The 25,478-nt window shown below is 35.4% G+C and overlaps 2 protein-coding genes across 26 annotated transcripts in view; one reads left to right on the forward strand and one right to left on the reverse strand.

Moving 5' to 3' along the window:
• The first annotated feature begins 2,004 nt into the window (after positions 1-2,004).
• Positions 2,005-2,543, forward strand: ncbp2as2 (NCBP2 antisense 2 (head to head)). The gene is made up of 2 exons (XM_051125497.1): positions 2,005-2,111; positions 2,206-2,543. Exon 2 carries the CDS (start codon positions 2,213-2,215, stop codon positions 2,525-2,527), a length of 315 nt encoding a protein of 104 aa, XP_050981454.1. The 5' UTR covers positions 2,005-2,111; positions 2,206-2,212; the 3' UTR covers positions 2,528-2,543.
• Positions 2,544-5,556: 3,013 nt separating this feature from the next.
• The window catches only part of dlg1b (discs large MAGUK scaffold protein 1b), a 124,459-nt gene continuing 104,537 nt past the window's right edge, over positions 5,557-25,478 (reverse strand). For 16 of the 25 annotated variants that reach the window (XM_051125150.1, XM_051125146.1, XM_051125208.1 and 13 more), the window contains 11 exons: positions 24,718-24,832; positions 23,483-23,659; positions 22,165-22,231; positions 20,062-20,161; positions 15,544-15,585; positions 13,182-13,232; positions 12,961-13,062; positions 10,282-10,454; positions 9,888-9,997; positions 9,502-9,593; positions 5,557-6,644 (listed from right to left, as the gene is read on the reverse strand). In XM_051125150.1, coding sequence (XP_050981107.1) covers positions 6,538-6,644; positions 9,502-9,593; positions 9,888-9,997; positions 10,282-10,454; positions 12,961-13,062; positions 13,182-13,232; positions 15,544-15,585; positions 20,062-20,161; positions 22,165-22,231; positions 23,483-23,659; positions 24,718-24,832 — 1,136 coding nt within the window. In that variant the 3' untranslated portion in view covers positions 5,557-6,537. Of the gene's footprint in view, positions 6,645-9,501; positions 9,594-9,887; positions 9,998-10,281; positions 10,455-12,960; positions 13,063-13,181; positions 13,233-15,543; positions 15,586-19,772; positions 19,807-20,061; positions 20,162-22,164; positions 22,232-23,482; positions 23,660-24,717; positions 24,833-25,478 lie in introns of all 25 variants that reach the window. The other 9 variants (XM_051125158.1, XM_051125297.1, XM_051125248.1 and 6 more) reach the window with 3 other exon arrangements.

The raw sequence follows: 25,478 nt of genomic DNA on the forward strand, positions 1-25,478 counted from the left end.
GAAATGTACTTATTTTTCAGTGCTGACTAACACACTATAAACACACTTGTAAAGTACTTGATAATTTTAACTGTAGAATGTTATTCAACTTTACATTTAATGTTAATATTTTTTTAAATGTGCTGTATGTAATTGCAACTTCATTAAAATGTGTAATTACAAACATATTTGTGACCCTGGACCACAAAACCAGTCTTAAGTAGCACGGGCATATTTGTAGCAATAGCCAAAAATACACTATAATGGTCAGCATTATTGATTTTTCTTTTATGTCAAAAATCATTAGGATATTAAAGGAGAACTCCACTTCCAGAACAACAATTTACAAATAATTTACTTTCTTTCTTTCTTCAGTCGTAAAGAAATTATGTTTTTTGAGGAAAACATTTCAGCATTTTTCTCCATATACTAGACTGGTATGGTGCCCCGATTTTGAACTTCTAAAATGCAGTTTAAATGCGGTTTCAAATGATCCCAAATGCAGTTGTAAATGATCCCAGCCAAAAAAAAAAAGAAGGGTCTTATCTAGCGTAACAATCAATTTTATTAAAAATATATACTTTTTAATGCCAAACGCTCATCTTGTCTTACTCTGCTTGGACTGTTTTTGTTCCGGTTCATGACAGTTAGGGTATGTCAAAAAACTCGCATCTCATGTTCTCCCTTAACTTCGAAATCGTCCAATATCGCTGTTTTACCTTTTTTGTTAGGGGGGTTTGATTTTCTTTGCATTTTCACGTTGTAAAGACTGGCTCGGAACCTCTGCAGTGATGTTAGAATGATTTTGAAATGATTTTTGAAGTAGAGGGAGAAAATACAATCAGAGTTTTTCGACATACTCTAACTGTCTTGAGCCAGAATACACAGAGTTCATGGAGAGAAGAAAGAAAGACATGAACATCTTAGATGACAAGGGGGTGAGTACATTATATGTGAATCTTTGTTTTGGAAGTGGACTTCTCCTTTAAGTAAAGATCATGTTCCATGAAGATATTTTGTTAATTTCGTACCACAAACATATCAAAACTACATCAAATACGCATTGCTAAAAACTTAATTTGGACAACTTTAAAGGCATTTTTTCTCAGTATTTAGATTTTTTTAGCACCCTCAGATTCCAGATTTTCAAGTATCTTGACCAAATATTGTCATATCCTAACAAACCATAAGCTTATTTATTCAAATGAATAAAAATCAACACTGTGTCCCACTAAATTTGGACAAAAATAATGCTTCACTGAAATGGCCAGAAAAAATTTAATAAAATCTTCTTTTGTACTCCACACAAATCATCTGGTTGATATTTTCATAAAACAAGTGAAAATTTGCTCTAAGGTATGAACAGCACTGAGCATGAAGAAAACATTGAGAAGAATGACTTTTGCATAAACAGGTTATGATTTAAGCTGAACTTTGCAAGAATTGCTATGAGGTGTAAAACTAAAAATAAAGACAGGATAAACTTGGCTTCCGCTAGCGCTGAAGAAGTAGCCTACGTTCATTAATTCGGCCCACCTCAACGTAAAAAGACCAACCCAAGAGATGATGCAATTCCCTTAGAAGTGAAGCATATTGAACGTGTGCGTCGTGCTGACAAGTGTTTCCAGGAGATAGACTTATCAGCTCTCTACAAACCGAGCTTACAAAGACAGCTTTTTATCAATTAAAATGTGGGCCTCTAATGTAAAATGAATGGCTTAAATCACTTAGAATTGCATTGCATTGCTAATAGAAATACAAACAAAAAACAGTCACTAGATTATTAATTGGCCTACAGTTATTAGGTTTTTTTTTTTGTTTGTTTGTTTTTTTTCAAATAGATCAAAGTTCTAATCATAATACTGTTTAAGTGATTGGCGAGACTGAAAGAACTATTAAAAACACTGAAAATATTTTTTTTAATAACACAACCTGCACGGACACGTTTATAAAGAGTTTTTGAAATTAACTTACCTAACATGTTTGTCTATTTAAAATGTATTACTCCCCACGCCTGTAGAGGGCACTGTGGTGTGTAAACCCCTACGGAGATGCAAATCCTACGGCACCGGGTCGCGTTGAAAAAGACCTGCTTAGTAGCTAGCAGAATAGTCGATTGGGGACCTTTGAAGGTAATTTATTATTTACGTAAGGAAATGTTAAGTTACACTATATAAACGGAATGTAATTAAGGTCAGTGGAATCTAATGAAGGTATCTGTGACAGGTTCAAAATGGTGCTGCGGCGGATCTTTCACGCTTTGATAAATAACGCTCAAGTGGTGGAGAAGCTCGCAGAGTCTCGACCCATCAGACGGGCGGCGCAGATCACGGCCTTCGCCATCACTAAAGCACAGATCGCCGGGAAAGACGCTTCGACCAAGATGCTCAGATCCGAGACTTTTCGCCAGATACGCGAGGAGACATCAAAGATGCCAAGGGATGTGGGAGAGCTGGGTCGGAGAGCGACAAGACTGCGGGATACGTTTGTGAAGGAGGTGAAAGAGGGAATGAGGGACGCCAACAGACACATAAAAGACAGAAAATGACTGAAGAAGCGCTGAATGAGTGAACCTTATATTAATGGCGTATTACGATGCCACTTGTGAATATGTGGACAGCGTCATTAAAGACTTAATTGAGAAAATTCTACTGTAAGACTGGGGTTTTATGGCCATCAATAAATTAAATATATCACTGTAAAGTCTGTAAGATTGTTGGTACTGATGCTTGGATGACTGTAAGTCAAAAAAGTAAAAAAAAAAAGTAAATGTAGTTTGTTACTATAGAATTGTCCGCTTTAGAGTAAAAAAGTGATTTCACTGACGTTATATCGGTAAGACTTTACACTAAGGTTAATGTATTGACTAACATGAACAAACAATGAACAATAGGCTACATTACAGTATTTATTAATCTTTGTTAATGTTAGTTAATAAACATACAGTCGTTCATTGTTAGTTCATTTTACAGTAGTCAACATTTAAAGTGGATCAAAAAAGTTCATCAAAAGACAAGAACGGGTATTGTTTTGGTTTTAGGATAACTTTGATGAAATGTATTAATCCACTTCAAATGTTGAGCACTGTAATTCCCAGTGCATTAACTAATGTAACAATGCAATTCTTTTGATTTTAATAATGTATTAGTAAATGCTGACATTAACATTAACCGAAACTAATAAGTGCTTTAGGAGTATTGTTCATTCTTAGTTCATGTAAACTAAAGTTAACTAATGAACCTTATTGTAAAGTGTTACCGTTATATCTCAGGTGGTGTTTGTTTTAAACTTTAACTTTACATACTCCTCTTTTTAGTTTTTATTCTGAAGCGAAAACGGGTTTCCATAATACATAAGGCAGTCATCAAACAATGTCAAAAAATACTGCGTGTACTGTCATAAGTGGAATATTAAGTGGAGTCTAAAAAAACCCTTCCATTTCATACATTTGATTTCACTGGAGAAACACAGAGCTGGATGGACGATTTCCAGTAGGGCTGATATTTTGCAAAAACAAGCTCTGGAATATTTTACTGTTCTTCACTGTTTGTTTTACACAGAAGTACAACTAAATGACTGACAATGCTGTAATTAAGTTTTTTCTTTCACCCCAAAATAAAAAATTGCAACGCCAAAAATGTAACCATGAAAAGGTGTAAATATTTTATGAAGTGGCATGAATATATATATATATATATATATATATATATATATATATATATGTATATGTGTGTGTGTGTGTGTGTGTGTGTGTATGTATGTATTTATATATAGTAAGCAACAATTGAACTGGATCAAACCTTTCATTAAAGTTGTCCTAAAATATCAAAACAATACCTGTTATTATCTTAGTACTTCAAATGTTGACTATACATACATGAAGAGTTGCAATGCAAAAGCCTCTAAAAGCTATCTTGGTCAAAAATGAGATAGCGATACTGAGTGAAAGCTTTCCACACATAGTATGTGTTTATTAAGTACTTTCACTTCACTTCACTTCAAAACCCATTCAGAAGTACCAGTACTTCCATAGAAACCTATACATAGTAGCCAGAAAAAAAGGCTAATTTTAAAGAAAAACATCAGATGTACTTAGAGGCTTTTGCATCTGAACTCTTCATATAGTCAACATTTTAAGTGGATCAAAACCTTTCATCAAAATTGTCCTGATTCACTTCAAATATAGACTACAGTATGTGTATGTGTGTGTGTGCCCCAAAATTTACCCATCAGTGGGAACTAAGCAATTCGTATTTGAGATCAGATTCGAATTAGCCCAGTGGTCTCCGACTCTGCTCCTGGAGAGCTACTGTACTGTAGACTTCGGTTTCAACCCTGTTCCAAAACACCTACCTGTAATTTTAAAATGACCTTACCTTAAACCATTAGCTGGTTCAGGTGTATCTGATTTGAGCTGGAGCTGAAATTTGCAGGACTATAGTTATACAGAAGCAGGGTTGGAGTGCCCTGAATTAGCCATTAATTCACCAACATTTAAAACAGTTTTTAAATGTCATGAGAGTGTGTTGGAAAGTTCTGTCATTTACTCACCCCGCTGTCGATTCAAACCTGTAGTACTTAGTTTCTTATTTGAAATTAAAATATTTGGAAGAACATCAGTAAATTAACAGTTTTAGTGACCACTGACTTCTATACGGTATGAATGTGTTCTCAAAAAATAATAAAATAATCAATTTTTTTAATGTCGACAAGGGAAAGTAAATCATACAGGTTTGGAATGACATGAGGATGAGCAAATGACAGAATTTAAATTTTTGGAGTCAACTATCCCTTCAAAGTGTCATAAATGGCCTCACAAAATAACAACTGGCCATAATCAATATGACAGCTTTTCAGAAGTGCATTGACGTGTACAGAATGAAAATGTCACACCTTATAAATATACTGAAGCCCTCCATCTGAAGGAAGACTCACACCAGCACTGTGCTGTATGAGAAAGATTTTGTTTTATTTTTCTTGAATTAGCCATTCTCTTGTTCGTTTTTGATCAATGGAATGAATCGGATCAGTAGGTTATTTACATGTTTCTTTTTTTCCAGTCCCAAAATGTCCCCAAAAAGCAGAGGTGGTGAGGTGGTAGAACAAGCAGTCTTAGTATAGAAAACAATCATGTCGTAGGAAGAGCAGGCAAGACCCCCTCTCCGGGACGGATTTAGAAAAAAGGAGTCTCTGTGGAGCTTCTAGCTGGACAACATCAGCCCTGCGCCAAAGCTTCGTCAGCCCTGTGAAGCTCTTCCTCCAGCTGAGACGGTTTGTGTCTGAGAGAGGGGACGGATACAGCGTTCTTCTTCACACGTAATGACTCCGATGTAGCACGCTTGGAGCAGATGATATTGAAATGGTGGGCAGAGAGGAGCAAGAGACAGAACTAGGCTCTGTTTTCTCCGCATTCCCCTCGCTGCCCTGCATCATGTCATTTGTTTCAGTTTAGGAAAATAAAGGGTGGTAACAGAAAAAGGAAGAAAAAATATATATATTCATACTATTTTTTTTTAAATCTCTTGCTCTAATATACATTTTACGGTGTCAAGAAAATAACTCCCATTATAATAGTGCTTAAGTAAAGCTCAATATAGACTTTTATTATAACAAAATAGGCAGTTTATGGAGGGTTAAATATCTGTTAAGATCTCATTGTACAATAAATTTCTTCCACATATGCAGTGGCATTTTATTGCCTCTTAAAAATATCAGTTCCTTACAAATGGCAGACTTTCCTAAATGTAAATCAAAGTGTTGAAAACACGTACTCTGTGTAAGACACTGATTGTAGACTCCGACATTCTAACAGTGGCGGCACACGTTTCACACCTGTGCAGCGGGACATCATCTAAACACAATGGCTCCATAACGCAGACGCAGATCAGAATGAGGAGAACAATAAGCATGCCAATACAACAGTCAAGGGAGATGTAAAAGAAGTAAATCAACAACGATGAACGTGTGGAACATACGGGACTACGTTGGAAATGAACAATGAGAAAGAAGGGCCGAAGAACACCTGGTCGTAAAAGCTACAACGTGCAAAGTTTTGCTTTTTTGTGTGTTTCTCACCATTTTCATGAATCCGATGCCTGAGATGCCTTGAGCTCCACGTTACCATTTACACAAAAAGAGCACAGAATAGAATAGGTAAAATGAAAAGAGACTTGTGTCAGAAAATCCAGATCGCCGTCTTTGTCCTTACAAAGTAACCTCCCTTAAACATTAAGGAACTGTACCGTTTCAAAACCCCTGGAAAACAGATGCTGGTCTGGCATAGCTTTGCTTTCTGTAAGCATGGAAGCAGTAAAGATCTGAGGAGGACAGATCATCTTCTCTTTCGAAATAGCTACTGAGGAACTAGAAGTAGGAGGTGAAGATACAGGACTGAACAGAGATTGAAGAATGCTGGATTAAGGAATTAATCTGTTGAGTGAATTCTGTCAGATGGAGAAGCCCAACTGAGATTACCAAAAAGAAAAGAAAAAAAATTACAGAATCAATAAATAAACCAGGCAACGAAAGGGGGGGGGGATGATAAACTCCTGAAGGCTTTCATAGTTTCTCCTTGGACTGTACCCATATGTATGGCCCAGACTGTTCTTCAATTATCTGCTTGACTTGATCGTAGATCTCTTCCAAAGTGTCCCCCTGAACAATAGCTGCAATGCAGAGATGATCACAGTGAGGGACAACGTCAAGAATAAAACACCCAAAACTGCCAGCAGTCATATAGAGATTAGATTTTCTAAATTATGGTTTACAAATACAAAATGTGTTATATTCAATCTTTCAATCTACATTGTTTATCCTTATGATCTTTCATTCAAAAAATTCTAATTGTCCAGACATCACTTCCTGTTTTACAGGTGTATAATATATGTTAACACAAAGGTTAAAGTCCCTTAGTCATCCATCACAATGATTAAAACCAAAGAAATAGTTCTGATTTGTAGCAAAAAAAAAAAAAAAAAAAAAAAAAAAAAATGTTGAGCTTCACAACACAGAAAGTGTAAGAAAATATCTAATGCGTTAATGCAATTAATAGTCAAGTCGGTATTAACTTTCACAAGCGAACAACGAACACTACATTTATTACAGTATTTATTAATCTTTGTTAATGTTAATTAAGAAAAATACAGTTGTTTATTGTTTGTTCATGTTAGTTTGCAGTGCATTAACTAATGTTAAAGGAGTAGTTCACTTCCAGAGCAAAAATGTACAGATAATGTACTCACCACTAGAGATCGACCGATATATTGATTTACCGATATTTTCCCGATATTTAAGCATTTTACCATAATCGGTTATGGGTTTTGTAATATTGGATTCACAGATAAACGCCACCATCTTGTGGGTGTTTTGAGAATTGCACACATGCAGCACGCCTGGCGTGCAAAGGTAAAGCATATAGCCTACTACTTTCTTGCTTTGCTGTAATTAGTACACTTTATTTATATAACATTTATTTATTAATATAACAGCCATTAATGCTCATATTAGATGTGATACATAAATGCCTGATATGTAGCTAGTTTATGCAGCTTGGCTCTAAGAAATAGAGACGAACGTACAGTCGCGTAAATTAAGTCCCGTCCCAGTAAACATAACTTTGCCTGAATTAAATAATATGTTGGAAATTAAAGCGGTGAGTTTAATTCTCTCTCTGCTGTATGCTCATTAGTCTCATGAAGTCGGAGTCACGTATAGGCTTAAACCATCATAAGAAGTCCCGTCCCAATAAACGTAACTTTGCATGAATTATTAAATAATACAGCCATGAATGAGTGCATGTTGAAAATAAAAGCACTGAATTTAATTCTCTCTGTTGTCTATGCTAATCATTCCTCTCGTGGAGACATACCAGTTGAGAAATACAATAAACTATGATGTTTTATTTATATTCCAATATTCCAGAGAATATTATTCAGTGAATTAACATTATCCAGTGAGTTCTTCACTCTTTAGCCTATCAAACAGCTTATAAACTCATTTGAAAACATTCTACATTTATTTTGCTTATTGGTGTTGCAGCTGATGCATTTTATAAAAAAAATGTTTTTGTTGTGGTAATATGAAGATTAAATTTAACATGAAAGACTGCTAATTTTCAACACTTTTTAAGATGACTGAAAGGAGGAACTGATTCACTGATTTACTTTATAACAGTAAATAAATATTGGTTCTGCATATCGGTTATCAGGCACATAATTATGCAAATAATCGGCATCAGTAATAAAAAAAAAAAAAAAAAAAAATCAATATTGGTCAATCACTACTCACTACTACTCAGTTGTAAAGAAATTATGTTTTTTGAGGAAAACTTTCTCGCCATATAATAGACTTCTATGGTGCTCCCCAGTTTGAACACAGAGCTAGATAAGATGAGTGTTTGAGGTTAAAAAGTATAGAAATTTAATTTCTTTTTAGAAAATAACAGATCATGCCACTAGATAAGACCCTTCTTCCTTGATTGTTTAGAGCCTTTTGAAGCTGCATTTAAATTGCATTTTGGAAGTTCAAACTCAGGGCACCATATCAGTCCATTATATGGAGAGAAATCCTGAAATGTTTTCCTTAAAAAACAACTTCTTTACGACTGAAGAAAGAAAGACATGAACATCTTGGATGACAAGAGGGTGAGTACACTATCTGTAAATTTTTGTTCTAGAAGTGAACTACTTCTTTAACATACACAGCTTGTGATTTTTAATAATGCATTAGTAAATGCTGAAATTAACATTAAATAATAATAATAAATGCTGTAGAAGTATTGTTTATTCTTAGTTCATGTTAACTAATGTTGTTAACTACTGAAACCTTATTATAAAGTGTTACCATCAAGTCTTCTTTATTTTCTTAGCGCTTTATGCAATACAGACTGTATCACAGCAGCCTCCAAGAAATAAACAGGAAATAGCAGAAGCAATTGCGGAAACTCAGTTATGGGGACAGTTGAGATTCTGCTGTAAGCGGCTCTAAAAGACAGTATTTTCAAGTTGTTATTCAGCTAAAATATTTCAAAAATATTTCAAACAGCACCTACATACATCACCACAAATTGCTTGGAAGGGTTTCAAATTTAAAAATGGCATCATGGATTATATCAAATACCAACAGATGAAAAATCTAAACCTGACTGCTTCTACTAGAAATCTTATAAATGATTGGATGTTTGGATCATCAATCAGGACAATGGTCCAAACCAAACATCAAAATCAACACAAAAATGGGTCTCTGAGCACAAAATGAAGATTTTGCCATGGCCAATACAAACTTTTGTAAATATTTTGAATGACAGACCAAAAGGATAAACAATGCAGATTTATTTTCACAGCCTTCTTTGCACATATTTTCAGCACAAGGGGCCTAATAATTATTAACACAACTCCATCTCTCTCTACAGTACATTCAATCAGTTTGTTTGTGTCCTGAGGGAAAAATCATGACCTTGTCAATGTTAAACATATAATGCACTGTAAAATCAGAAATGCGAGTTAGGCTTAGCTGCTGTCAGACCTGTGAAGTGCTCCATGAACTCCTGTTCCAGCTTCATGGCTCTGTCGTATGTCTTCCTGCCTTGTTCCTCTGTCAGTCTTTTATTCATCTCCCTGAGGAGAGAGCAAACAGCATTAAAGCATACTGCTATATTTGTTACATACACACTGCACTGCTTGCAGGGGACAGAAATAACTATTTTGAGAAAAAAAGTAGATTTAACTGCACCCTAAAGAGTTTGACTGAGTACAGATTACAGCATATGACACAATGGCAAATACAGTAGAGTGGAAGACTCCAGTAGATATGTCACCTAATCTATCAGTACCATGGAAATGTTTGTCAATCTGCTGTAAATACACAATGATCTTTGTAAATACTAGTTTGATTCCTTGTTTTTTACTCACATGATGTTCTCCATTGATTTTGGTTTGATGAAGATAGCGATGGGGTAAAGCACAGCCACTTGCAGTCTCTTTATGGCATTGCCTGATACATCTAGAATGCAGTGTTTGCCCTGAGGAGAGCACCAAAGACAGTGTTTCCATACAGTAAGCATTAAAGATGCATGTTATGCATTATAAGCCCTATGTTGTCAGCAGTTGTGCAGGTGCATCATACATATTGTGCCGATTTCCCCAAAAACAATGCTTAGCTCCATTCTTCAATAACCTTATTTTCAATTAACCTTATGTAAACAATGTGTAATGACATTACATATTTTTTTGGCCTGGTAAATGCAACATTTTGTGATGGTAATAAAACACACGTCCTATGGTGAGAAATAAATCTGGATCTCACCTTTTCCGCCACCTCTCTGACAGACTGCACACTGGTTCCATACAGGTGATTGTTGTACTGGCCTGCCTCGATGAACTTGTGCTCCTGTATATCTCTCTCCATCTGCTCTCTGGACACTACAAAGTGGTAGTCTCTCCCGTCCACCTCATAATCTCGCTTCGGCCTTGTTGTATCTGAGACAGAGAGCAGCATATGCTACAGGCTTAATTTCCGTACTAAAGCCATGCTTGTAGTAGAATTACTAATTATTCTGATTTGTAGTTCCAAATACAATATGTATATGTGTATTTGAACAAATAAATAAAACATTCAATCCTGATAAGTTCTGTATCTATGTTTATTCTGTGCAACAATATTCAAAGGCCCTGAGACTATTCCCGTTTTTCAAGATTTACTCAAGGATTAGGAGAAGGATTTTTTAAATGTTTTTGTTTTAGAGCTTGTCATACGTGAAAAAAAAAAAAAATTAATATGTGGATTTGGCTTATTTTAAATCTTTTTAAGTGGTATTTTGCTTTGGCCCCTGGCTAAGAACTACTGGCTTTTTTATAAGCTATATCAGTATACAGTGTCTTGCAAAAGTATTCACACCCCTTCATTTTTTTTATTTTTATTTTTAACATTTTATGTTGCAGCCTTATGTTAAACTGCTTTAAATTAACTGCTTTAAAAAAAAACTGCTTTTTTTTCCTCCACATCAATCTACACTCCATATACTATAATGACAAAGCACAAAACAGACTTGTGACAACTTTGCAAATTTGTTAAAAATAAAACACTTAAATAAGTACATTGCATAAGTATTCATACCCTTAACTCAGTACTTACTTGAAGCACCTTTACAGCCTCAAGTTTTTTTGGATATGATGCAACAAGTTTTGTACATTTGCATTTGGCAATTATCTGCCTTTCTTCTCCTTACCTCTTCACCTCTCAAGCTCTGTTAGCTTGGATAGGGGCTGGGAGACATTTTCAGGTTTTTCCAGAAATGTTTGATTATGTTTAAGCCCACCACTCAAGGACATTTGCAGAGTTGTCTATAAGCCACACTGCTGTGTGCTTAGAGTCACTGTCCTGTTGGAAGGTGAACCTTCTGCCCAGTCTGAGGTTCTGAATGCTCTGTACTGAAATTTAATTATAGCCATCTCAATTTTTTGGTGCACTGAACTTTCCTTCACCTCTGACAAGCCCCTCAGTCTCTGCCACTGAAAAAACAAACCCACACCATGAGGCTGCTACCAGCACACTTTAATTTTTTAATGGTACTCTGCAGGTGATGAGCAATGCTTGATTTCCTTCAAACATGATGCTTGGAATTGAGGTTCATCAGACCAGAGGATCTTGTTTCTCACAGTCTGAGGTTCCTTTAGGTGCTTTGTTGCAAAATTCCAAGAGGGCTTTCATGCGTCTTCACTGTGGAGGATTGAGTTTGGCCACACCGCCATAAAGTCCAAATCAGTGGAGTATTGCAGTGATTTCTGTCCTTGTGTGGGTTTCTCCCATCTGCGCATATGATTGTGGAGCTCAACAAGAGTGACCATCAGCTTCGTGGTCACCAGTCTAACCAAGGCCCTTCTCCATCAATTGCTCAGTTTGGCAAGGAGGCCAGCTCTAGGAAGAGTCCTAGTTGTTCCAAACTTCTGCAAACATGCTTCTGTGAACCTTCAGTGCAGCAGATTTTTATTTTTTTTTTTTTTTTTTGAACTCTTCCCCAGATCTGTACCTTGATGTAATCCTGTCTCTGAGCTCTACAGGCCTTCAAACATGATGTTTAGAACTTAAGGCCTTGGTGTTTGCTCTGATATGCATTTTCAGCTGTTAAAACTTTTATTGAGAGGTGTTTGCCTTTTCAAATCACACTCATTTAAATGAATTTGCCACAGGTTAACTCCGATCAAAGTGTAGTAACATCTACAAGCAATATGAGTGCTCCTGAGCTCATATTCAAGAGCCCAAGAAAAGGTATGAACACTTATGCAACGGAATCATTTCAGTGTTTTATGTCTAATTTTGCTAAATGGGTACACACCTGTTTTGTGATTTGTCATTATGGTGTATGGAGTGTAGACTGATGTGGGAAAAAAAGTAATTTAAAGCATCTTAACAAAATGCTTTAAAGGCTGCAACACAAAACGTGAAAAAAAAAATGAAGGGGTATGAATACTTTCGCAAGGCACTGTATGGGATTTCTTCTCTTATCCACTATCGGCTGTTCAACAAACATGCTTACAAACTTGGTTGTTTGGACACATAACATTCAAAAATATCTGATATTGTGCAATTTTCAAAATCAAGAAAACATGGGGTGTTTCTGTATTCTTAATGCGCATTTTATTCAAACCATGCCATTAATGGTCTACTACATTTTGAAGGGCACAGCACCTGCTTACGTTTAATTAAATAATGGTTATTCAGAGCTTAAAAACCTCACTACACCATATGGTCAGTTTTACTGTGTAGCCCTATCAAAACACATCTGTGAATAATACTAACTATAAATAATAATTACTAGAAGAATTCATCTATTTAAATTTTAAGAAAAAAAAAAAAAAGATATTCAACCTTGTCTATCCAGTCTGAACTGCATTTTTATTTTTATGCTTGCAAACTACACTGCGGCAACTGTAATAATGTGTCCCTCTGTTTTCTAATCAGTTCATGCATTGTACAGATACTTACGAGGAACACAGGAACCAAATTTGTCAGGGAACTCTGAGATCAGGTCGTCATTTACTCTGTCTTTCATCGGACCCAGGATAATCACTGGTCGTGAGTAGTTCACTGTGGAAAGACCATTCATGAAATCAGTTATATTTTCCTTAAAAGAATTACTGATTTGACTTATTAGATGAAATTTTATATGTTAAAGTTGCTGATACAGACAATCATTAGCATTTTACCTTCCTGCTGACAGACTGGCTCATAAGACAGCACATATTCCTCTTGACCACCTGAGAAATGAACACACACATACAGTTAAGCTTAAAAGTTTCATAAAAAAATATGTTATTGCTATGTTATAAAATCAAGCATATTAAGACCCTGAAAATGATGCAATGTTTTCTGCTCATGCAGTATTAAATGTGTGAAACTATAAAAACAGCTATGATCCACTTGTGGCCACTAGAGGTCATGTATGCCACACAAATGAATAGTGAATAGCAATGAAGTCCTCCGTCATGGTTGGTATGAGACTGTCATAATGATTAAAGTGAAGCTCTTTCTGTGGATCTCAGTAGGCCTGATTGCCTAAGGCTGACTGCCCGCATGTACAATATGAGTTAGAGGCAAATACGTGCTGTAAATAAATGAACATTGCTCTTCAAAGTTAATGGTAGAATTCCTGAGGGCCTGTGACATGCTAGTGCATCAAAGTGTAGCATACTGTGTACGTACAATACAAAATAGTAAGCATTTATTCCAAAGCAATGGAATTAACTGGCTGTTTTGTTAGTTATTCACATGTATGAGAGATCACAATGGAACACACACAAACTATGTCTTGCACTGTATGACTTGTAGCCTATTGCTGCCATAGAGCTACATTGCACAATAGCTATATAATTTCCACATCTTTCTGAGTAATCAAAATTTCTTTATTAAAACATTAAAGCATATCAATATAAAAATAAAAAAAGCTACAAAATTAAATTCATATATTTTATTTTATGCTACCATTCGACAGTTTGGGGTCAGCAAGTCCTTTTATAATCACTAAAGCTGCATTTATTTGATCAAAAATATGTATGTGTGTGTGTGTGTGTGTGTGTGTGTGTGTATGTATGTATGTATGTATGTATATATATACACACACACACACACACACACAAACACACACACATACATTAGTGCTGTCAAACAAGTAATTGCGATTAATTGCATCCAAAATAAAAGTTTTTGTTTACATAATATATAAATATATAAATACACACACATTCAGTATATATTTTAAAAATATCTACATATATTTACATGCATATATTTTTATTCATACAATTAAAATTATATCTAAAGATATTCAATATATAAACATAACATGTTTTCTTGAATATATCCATTCATGTGTGTGTATTTATATATACATAATAAATATACACAGTACACACACATACGTAAACAAAAACTTTTATTTTGGATGGGATTAATCACGATTAATCATTTGGCATCAGTAATGTATATAATATATTTGTTTAATATATATATATATATAGAGAGAGAGAGAGAGAGAGAGAGAGAGAGTTATTTAAAATACATATATATACTTAAATAAATACATTTTATATATATATATTATTTATTTTTTATTTTCTTGTGGAAACCATGATACATTTTTTTTAAGATTCTTTGATTAATAGAAAGTTCAAAAGAAAATTATTTATTTTGAAAACAAATCATCTGTAACATTATAAATGTCTTTACTGTAACATTTAAATTTAAAAAGTTTTTTTTTTTAAAGAATTTTGTTTCATTTAATGTGTCTTTGTTGAAGAAAAACATTCAAGCATTCTTACTAAAAAAAAGTTTGACCCCAAACTTTAGAACAGTGATATAGCAGGACCAGTGTAATGTTGAAGAAGCTTTAAAAAATAAAAATAAAATAAAAATGAACCATCAATTTTTCATTGTTTATATGTTCGCATTCTTCTAATTTTCAACTGTTAGTGGACATAGTGGACAAAAACATGTCCTGTGCCGCAGTTAGAATAGTGACACAAAGTGTACTCTACCATGCAGTAGCTGGTAATGCCCTGCACTAATGCACAGTCTGTACTGCTGATCACAGCAGCGTGTAATATCTGGCCCCCGTGAGACAGTATAGTAATATTTTAGAGTGGCTTTGATATAGCGCCAGTGTGACTCTGACTGTCTCTGACAGAGAGAGGGGAAGGGCTGGGAAGTGATGGGGGAAGCATGGTTGCTATGGAGACGGACCCAGGGGCTGGCAGAGGGCTCACTGATTGATTTTGGTATTGTATCTGTGTGGCTTCTGGAACATTACCCAGCCTGTCTCACTGCAGTGCAGCTCAGTTGAGGGCGGGCAGGCATTCAGCAATGTAACCTCTTGATAAATCCACAATAGAATTGCTTGGTAATTTATTAACATTGGTAATTAATTTATTTTTATGTTGCATTATAATACGGATCTCCCATACATGTTAATGCATAGCAGAGAGGATAGGAGAGAGAAAAGCATTGTTAAATATGTGAAAGAAAAGCAAACGAGAAAGACGGATGAAGGGCACAATGGAAGAAAGAACTTACGGTAACTACTCTCACTATCACTGGCATTAGAGGTGACATGCTCTGAAATCATAACAGAGGGGGAATGGATGATGAAAACCAAGAACAGGAGGGTGCATGAGGTCTTATTCAAATAAGAGAGAAATACCAGTCATGAGTCTCCCTTTAGTGGAGAAATACACACATCACTAAGGGACACAGCACACCTTCTGAGAGCCCATAAAATAAGTTTTGTGGCTTTCAGTCCATATCTGGTAGTTTTGAGGTCATATGCTACTGTACTGTAATAGTTGACAAAGTTAACTAAATATAATAAATAATTAATAAATAAATAAATAAATAAATAAATAAAAATAATAATAATAATAATAATAATAATAATTATTATTATTATTATTATTATTATTATTAATAATAATAATAATAATAATAATAATAATTCCAAATAAGTTACATCAGTATCAGCCATTGATTCATGTATCTCTTAGGCTGTACATCTAAAATTGCTCAAAATTTATGGTAACAAAAATGTTTAAAAATGACTGAACTAGCAGATGGACCCTTTTCACAAGGCTGCGATGACGCATTTCAACGGTCATCAGCATTGTAAATTCTCTAAAGATTTTTATATTTTAATTAAAAAAAATGAATGCACATTGAAAGTACATTTATAACACTATACTATTATAACACTATACTATTAGTGTTTAATATTAGTGTTAACATTAGTGTTTAATAGTTTCTCTCTTCTGAATGCTGTTATCAGTTTCTCCTTAAAAACACTATTGTGGAGTTTTTCTTTTGCTATTTTAGCAAATGGGAAGGCAAAAATATATATTTGTGGTACTCTCCCATTCACTGCTATCGAACTTTACCCAACTATGATGACTTCCGCTGCTTGAAAACACAGAAAAGTTAAAAAGAGGTCTATTTACAGATTTAGAATATCCAAATAAATAAAAAAAATGAGAATTCTGTGGGCATTTATTTACTTGTTCCAAACCCATAATTTCAGTCATCTTTGGAACACAAATAAAGATTATTGTAATATTTTTGTACATTCTTTCAAAGTCTACGGAACCACAATTTTCAAGCTTCAAAAAGTTCATATAGACACCATAAAGGTAATCCATATGAAGCAAGCAGTTTAATCCAAGTATTCTGTGGAGACAGAATCACTACATATGATGAATTGAATAAAAACAAAAAACCTAAACCAGGTAATCAAGGTCTTTAATGTAACTTAAGAAATCTCAGTTGTGTTAGAGCAGGGTTGGAACTGAAGGTAATTCGCAGGTTTGGAGACCCCTGATATAAAGTGATTGTGTCTCTTCCGAAGACAGATTTAAAATAAAATATTATTATTTATTTCTGGTCCAAAGAGTCAAGTCCTAAAGTCCCCATGAAATCAAAATTGAAGTTTTTTGACTTTTAGTATGAATATGTTAGCCTAAAGGTTTATCTGTAAGCTAGTGTGCTCCAAAACAATGACAAAATTCACATTTAGAAACATTCAAAACTTACAGTCTTTTACTTCTTACTTCTAAATAAGCAGTATTCTCTGATCTCAAATGCTGGGGGCATCCGCTGTCAGCACTGAAACCACACCCACAACTGAAAGCTGGCGTCTTTCTGCCAAATAACGTTACAAGCTGTTTGGACGCTCCCTTTAGGAGCTTAATTTAAATAAGGAGACCAAGCCGTTTTGTAAATCATCGCAAACAGGTAATATCCATTTACGTGACAAAGACATAGGCTGTAGTAACCAGTGATGGGAAAAGTTACTTTTAAAAGTAATGCATTACAATATTGAGTTACTCCCTAAAAAAGTAACTAATTATGTTACTTAGTTACTTTTTATGGAAAGTAATGCGTTACGTTACTTTTGCGTTACTTTTTAAATCTGGGCAGGGCTTGCTTCTTTGTTTTTAATATAAAAAGTTCTATTTTTGGCAAATGTAAAAGCCTTTTCACACAAAAAGCCTCAGGCTTTGAGAAAAGTAAATTCACGTCTGTACAACAGACTGCAGAAGAAAAAAATGTCAACTCCTCAGCAATAAAAAAAGGAAAACAAATGTTAGATTATCTTGAGTAATTTTTGCCTACTAGTATGGTTGAATCGGCAGCAAAGACATTGGTTAATAAATGGGAATAAATGCATAAAGGATATTTGTATTATTTAACATATTTAATTATTGCAGGTTTGTGTCATATTCTGAGTTGAATTTCATTGTTTTTATTAATTTTGAGGAATACTGAATCTGCTTTTTGTGAGTGAGATGAATTAATGCATGTTCACATTTATCTTACTTCCAATTTCTCTCAACATGGAGACAGAAGAGCTTTTAATCACTAAATTGGGGAAAAGTAACTGGCGTTACTTATTTGAAAGAAGTAACAGATATTTTCTTGTCAATTAAAAAATAACGTGTTACTTTACTAGTTACTTGGAAAAAGTAATAATATTACGTAACTTGCGTTACTTGTAATGTGTTACCCCCCAATACTGGTAGTAACTACATAGTTCACAGTCTTTGTAGCATGTTTTAGCAATGCATTTCTAACATTTACATTGTGTTTAGAAACAATTCTTATAATTTACTTTACACAGACTTTAAAAAAGGGGGCGGGGCTGCTGGATATGTCCCACCCTGTCTTCCTGTTTCAGTTGAAATTACGTCAGCACATTGAATAAACCTGCGTGTTTCAAAGCACTTCAGTGGCCTTTTAAGGGTACGTAAATTTCAGAATTTTCATTTTTGGGTGAACTAACCCTTTAAGTCTTTATATTCCAGCAAAAGCCGACACAAATGCATTCAAAGTTTTGTCCAATAAAATGGGACTGAGACTGTCCCCTCAATCCCACGTTAAGAATGCAACCTCCAAGCAGAAACCGCAAATAACAAATCACGGTTTGTTGGTTTGTTTTCAGCCTTGCTCGTATTTAAAGGAGAACTCCACTTCCAGAACAACAATTTATAAATAATTTACTTACCCCCTTGTCATCCAAGATGTTCATGTCCTTCTGTCTTCAGTCGTGAAGAAATTATGGTTTTTCTCCATATAATGGACTTCACTGGTGCCACGATTTTGAACTTCCAAAATGCAGTTTAAATGCAGCTTCAAAGGACTCTAAATGATCCCAGACAAGGAAAAGGGGTCTTACTTAATGAAACGAGCTGTCATTTGTCTCGAAAAATAAAAATTTGTATACTTTTTAAGCACAAAAGCTTGTGTAGCACAGGCTCTGGGATGCGCCATCCTCGACACTACAAATCACGTCACTGTCTGTGTACTCCGGCTCAAAAAGGTAGAGTATGGCGAAAAACTCCATCTCATTTTCTCCTACAACTTCAGAATCGTCGACATCATTATACCTTTTTGTTTGTAAACAGCGTTTGACTTACTTGCACTTCCTTAGTCTTTGCGTGTTCGCTTTGTAAACACTGGGTCTGTAGTGGACACGCATGCCAGAGCTAGTGCTAAACGAGCTTTTGTGCTTAAAAAAAAAAAAAAAGTATACACATTTTTATTTCCAAAAAAAAAAAATGACAGATCGTTTCACTAGATAAGACCCTTCTTCCTCGGCTAGGATTGTTTAGAGCCCTTTGAAGCTGCATTTAAACTACATTTCGAAAGTTCAAAATCGGGGCACCAATGAAGTCCATTATATGGAGAAAAATCCTGAAATGCTTTCCTCAAAAACCATAATTTCTTCACACTGAAGACAGAAAGACATGAACATCTTGGATGACAAGGGGGTGAGTAAATTATTTGTAAACTGTTGTTCTGGAAGTGGAGTTCTCCTTTAATTTCCTTTCCCAAACATCATGTAGTTAAAGTATTTGGAATTAATTCTGAAGGTGTCATCAATGCTTTTACCTATATTTGTGTAGTTTTATACAGTTAGAAAGATGTCAACCAGAAAAGAAAAAGTGCACTCGTCAAGCAATTACAACAGTAAACTGTAATAAGATAATAGTTTGATTATCTACTGTATGATGGCAAATTAACATCAAATTAATAAATTATCTCAAGAGAAAAAAAAAAATGCAGGTACTGAAAAAGAGGAGATTCTATAGAGCACAGTGAGTTCACCTCCACCGTCACCAGCAGAAATAAAAAACTGTTTAGCTTGTACTGCATGAATTTTATTAGAGTGAGGAATGAGATATGCGAGGAGAAGAAGAGAGATAGAGTGGAGGTCTGGTCCAGAGGTGACCGAGTGGGCATCTACATGGGGAACTTACTCTGGCCTTTGGAAAGCATGTCATCTGGGTTGTCCTGTGGATCGGTCAGGAAGGGAGCAACAAGAAAGACAACAACCACAAGAGTACAAGGGTTACTGAGACACTCTAAGACCTAGTCCAGCCACTGAACACAGCAGGCATCAAGCTCTCTCTGTCCACTGGTGTTGCTGTATCTAAAGCAGGCTCTGATGTCTGCTGTGTCCAGTGGAGCAGTGCCCACCTCTGTCCTTATGACCTGCTGCCCTATTCTTGCCCAGCATTGTGCTGGAGTGCTGATTTCTGTACTTACGGTCCACATCGCTTGTTTCCTGCTCACTCGCCTCCTTGTTCTTGTAGAAAGGGAACTTGCGGGAAAACAGATTCTTTTTACGCTTGTCATTGAGGGACTGCTGAGGAAGAGAAGGAAGGGGAGGGCAAAAGAAAAGAAGGGAAGGGGAAGAGGGCTGTCTAATGTCCATATGGAAAAAATAAAAGATGATCGTTCTGCTTTTGACTTTGTGGACCTCTGATGGCTTGATCAAATGGCGCTGATACAATTTCTTATAGACAGGTGTTAACTCAGTTAATGGAGGATGTCACAAAGTCAGAACTGTATATGAAATGCATGAAGAACTGAAGTGGACAAATAAATGGACTTGAGTCAGAGACTCAAAAAACAGTTAGCAGCAGAAAATCGCAAACACAAGAGAAGCAGACAGACAGATTTGCATGCAAAGGGTAAGAAGCATTGTGAGTGTGCCAGAAGCATGTGGAGGCCTATAACTGCTTTGGTTGTGGCTGTTTTTCTTATCAGCAGCAACACGCAACAAAACAAAAAGCAAGTTGGCCTGATTTTCTTTTCTTTCATTCAAGGGCAGACAAATATAGTATAAAATACTTTGCTGTGAAAAGAGCTTGTATGTAAAATTATTTAGGCATTACTGTATGGCCCTTTTCTTCAGCAATGATGCAGCACCAGCACTACAGGTGCATTTCCATTCTTATGCACTGATCAGTTATAAGCCTGGCTGGTTTACACTGCAGCACTATGGATTATCGGAGAGCATTGCACGGTAGGTAAAAAGGGGAAAGTGTGATGAAGGACAGGAGAGGAGGGGGTGTGGCATACAGAAGGACGAGCAGTCCGACATCAATGGCAAGCGTATTTGTCCTTCGTTTTCCTATCATGCATGTTTTGTTGGGCTGTTAGATAATCTGGTGTTTTGACTTCTATGCCTCATAAATGAGTTATAGATGTATCACAGTACTGTTATATGTGTTATATAACACATGGCCGGTTTTTGGGGCCTGCGACATTTGCAGCTACGCATGCTGTTAATTTAGACTGGACCATTCATATGGCAGACTGATTAGTATCAGAATATTACATTCCACTGAATGCACTGACTGAGCATTATTAATTGTGAGTTAATATCAAATGGTCAAACTTTCACAGAGGTAGGAACATTAGCAAATACTAACTTGTAAAGCAATTTGAAATGCATTTCATTGTCATTCTAGATACACAGTAAAAGCAACATAGCAGCTGTGTTCCAATCCCTAGTGAGTTGCCTGCTTCTAAAGCATTTAAGACATCATACTCCTGATGAAAAGATTGTTCCAAAAGGAAAGAGACAAACAGCATTTTAAAATCTAAGGTAACATGCCAATTAATCTAATGGTTTGGGTCGGTAAGATTGACTGATCAATTGATAGATTTTCTTACTTACTTAAAAAATATATATTCAATCATTTCTTGGTGAGGATGCATTAAATTATCATTTATAATGTTACTGAAAAAAAATCCTGAAAAGTGTCATAATACTTGTTTAATATTTATTACAAATATTAAGCAGAACATCTGTTTTCAACATTTATAATTAAAATAATTACTTCCTGAGCACCAAATCAGCATGTTAAAATGATTTCTGAAGGGTCAAGTGACATTGAAGATTGGAGTAATGGCAGAGGAATAAATTATATTTTGAAATGATTAAAAAATATATATATATTTTTTTACTGTAACATAATTCACAATATCACTGTTTTTACTGTATTTTCAAAACTGTAAAAATCTCAGCGACCACAACCTTTTGAATCGTACTTCTTTGCACTGTTTAGAGAAAGCAATCCTAGAACACACTGCACTGAGCTCAAAACTTTAAAATGGCAGATCGGTTGAAAGAAATGTTGTGTTAGAAAACTCTAACACAACTCAAAACTAAAATTTACTCAGTAAATGGGGGCTGTCAATGCAAAGTGTGGCAAATCAGTCACTTACGAGGCTCCAAATCAGTCAGGACGTGGTCTTAAAAGACATGTAGGCAACAGGCAGCAAAGCAACTCACTTGGTTTTGGAAGAGAGTATTGTTCAAATCTTTGTAGGTATGCATGTATAAAATAGTTCACTCACCCCTTTTTCTCGTGACTTGGAGTTGAACTTAACTGTCTTTAACCTTGCTCTCTCCTTCTTCTCCACTCTGGAGAGAAAACATAAGGATCTCATATTACAATAGATGTCATTCTGATGCACTGCATTTAAAGCATAAATATTTCTCATCGGAATATCTCTAAGACAGGCACTTGAGCCTACTGAAAGTAAGCTATCAGCTAAGCATACACAATGGCAAACTCAGGCCCAGTCAAAAAATTCTGGAAGAATTTAGTGGAATGGTGCTTAACGACCTATTTTTACTATTTATGGGAAACCTTGGTATTAAAACTTGTATGGTTTAACATAACATAAATTATGTCTCTTATTGAAATGTGTTGTAGAAAACCCATGAAAGATTTACGTTATGTAAAAAATCCATATCGTTATATACATATTTTGGACTATGGGGGGGGCGCCATTATTTTGATTACGTAGAACGGTTGCACCTAGTGAGCTCCTTGAGCTACTGGCACTGCTATTATACGCTATTTCTACCACAAAACAGAATACACAACTCAGAAAATAAAATACTGATACAATGACCACAGCTACTGATAGAGCTTACAGGTGGCGATGGATATAAGCGTAAGCTTAAACCAAATGCCGTACCAATGATTTTCCCCACAACGAGCCACAAATGCACATGGATATCGAGCGAAAAACGCTCTGATAAACTTCTTCTGTGGCTGCGGTGTCATGACAAGAGTCTGCATGTTTACATTGTTTATAAGCTTGTTTAGTAGCTTTGGTCTACTAAAAGACTCAAAGGCATCAGCGCTCAAAGGCATCAGTGGAGAGAACACAGACGAACGTCTTTAGGAAGTTTTGTCCGTCCACAGGTATCTACCCATTTTTTCTCCTCTTCTTATTGCTAGGAAAGCAGTGAAGACTCATTTCTCTCATTGCCCTTTGACTGAAAATTACAACCAAAAGCCGCACAATGTGGCATCATATCAGTATTTTATTTTCCAAGTTGTGTATTCCGAGTTGTGTTGCTGTAGAAATAGCGTAGCTCAGTGCCAGTAGCTCACTGAGTGCAACCGTTATACGTAATCAAAATATGAGATGATACTGAGTGAGTGCTCGACACATAGTATACGTCCATTAAATACTTTTACTTCAAACTCGCTAAATCCCAGCCTCAGTCCAATCAGAAGTATCAGTACTTACATAGAAATGTATACATGGCAGCCTAATAAAAATGCTTATTTTAAAGAAAAACGTCAGATGGATTTAGAGGCTTTTGCACCTGAACTCTTCAGTTATTTTTGTAATTTTATAAGCTTCAATCTCTCACCTTCTCTTGCTTGGGATAACGCCCATTTCCTCCACCTCTCCTTGAGAAGTGACCTGCCGTGCCTGCCACCACTCATCATCTGAAGCATTCACGACATGCAGTATGTCCCCAAATTTGAAGTTCAGGCCCTGGCTAGGCAGCCCAGAATCCTTAGTTTTATCATAATCAAACAGTGCCCTGCAGAAAAGAGTCAAAATAAGACCACAGAAAAAACAGACTAGATAACTGCACCTTTACCTGAGTGCACGTGGTGAAGTCTGACCAGAAGCTTTAAAAATCGCTCAACCTTTTCGGTCCCACTTTATATTAAGTGGCCTTAACTACTAAGTACTTACATTGAAATGAATCATTTGATACAATGCACTTATTGTGTATATACATGTATTTAGATAAATTTAAAAATACCTGCATGTAATTACATCTGTAATTAATTTCTGTAATTACATGTATAAATACACTGTTGACTCATCCCTTACACCATAACCTACCCTCAAACCTACCCATACCACCAAACCTCTCCTTAACCTTACCCATATCCCACCTCAATAGGAACAAAAGTGTTTTGCAATACAATATGACCACATTAAGCACATTGTACTTATTTTTTGATGTAAGTACTTTGTAGTTAAGGCCACTTAATATGAAGTGGGATCACCTTTTCAATAGATGTGTGTAAACTCCAAATATAATATTTCTAATTCCAAATACGTAATTTAGTGAAAAAACACAGCATTTAAAGTTGGCAGCAAATGGAATACAGTGACGTATATCCACGTGAAACAGCTTCTTGAACAAAAAAAAAAAAATGTAGGGCGGATTTGATTTCGTCCATCAGGAATTGACTGGACATTTGGATTGTTGTTTTTAGCTAATTACTGTGATCTCAAGTGAGTGACAGGTTGCTGGAGGGGAGGTTTTATTTCCCAGCCCTTGCGCCCGTGCACAGATCATCAAAGAAAATGATGTCATTGCGAGGGGAGGGGAAATTAATGTTTTTGATTAAATATTACAAGAAAACATGAATTCAAAAATAAATAAATAAAGATGTGCACAAATAAAATATTTCTAACAAACATAGCAATATTTCATAAAAAAAAATAGAATTGGTTTATTAAAATATTTATAATAAACACTGCAATATTGCATAAAAATAAGAACTGTCAGTTTTGATCTTATAGTGACTTATATGCAGTTTTCCAGTTCCTTATAGAATATAGTAGATATTTGTCCAGTACCTGACATATAGTGATCTCTTCTGACTGGTCCTCAAGGACCCTGAGCCTGAGCTGATGCTGCTGTTCATCATCTGCTCTCTTAGGTCGTGGATCTTGGCTTCAAATCGGCTGTACTCTGAAACACAAGGCCACAAACATCACTACTGCACATTTTCCAGAATGCTGCTGTTGAATGCCCTAATAAGGGATTGCATGTATAAGGGGAATACAGGAGAATTTACAGGAGAATTATTGAGCAAACTCATGAAAGAGTGTTGATGAATACTGGTGCATAAAAATACTATCAACAAAACATGTGATAAATGTTATACCAATATTCACCCAAATAGTGTTGTCATACTAAGTAGCAACTAGACATGAATTTGTGCCATATAATGGAAGCTTTCTTTTTTTGATCTTTACCAAAGATACCAAAAAAAAAAAGTTTATTAAGGGGAATGCAAAAACAGGGCATCAATAGGACAGTTTGTACAGTCTGAACTGGAATACTCAAATCAAGTTAATCAAAGCAAATCAATAGTAATGCTATAATAGGGCTTGCTTATTTGCTTTTAACATAGGAAGTTCTATTTTTGGCAAATATAAAAGCACTTTCACACCAAAACTGAAATGAATAAGCCTCAGGCTGAAGGAAAAGTAAATTCACGTCTGTACAATAAAACACAGTAGAAGAAAAGTTCAATGCACTTCAGCAATTAAAACAATTAAGCACAAATGTTAGTTAATCTAATTTTTTGCTTATTAGTATGGTTGAATTGGAT

The sequence above is a fragment of the Labeo rohita genome, chromosome 2, assembly GCF_022985175.1.
Source record: "Labeo rohita strain BAU-BD-2019 chromosome 2, IGBB_LRoh.1.0, whole genome shotgun sequence".
NCBI classification, from domain to species: Eukaryota; Metazoa; Chordata; class Actinopteri; order Cypriniformes; family Cyprinidae; genus Labeo; species Labeo rohita.

Bases quoted from the DNA above. Each gene is read 5' to 3' on its own strand.
- ncbp2as2 (XM_051125497.1), top strand. From the start codon at position 2,213: ATGGTGCTGCGGCGGATCTTTCACGCTTTGATAAATAACGCTCAAGTG.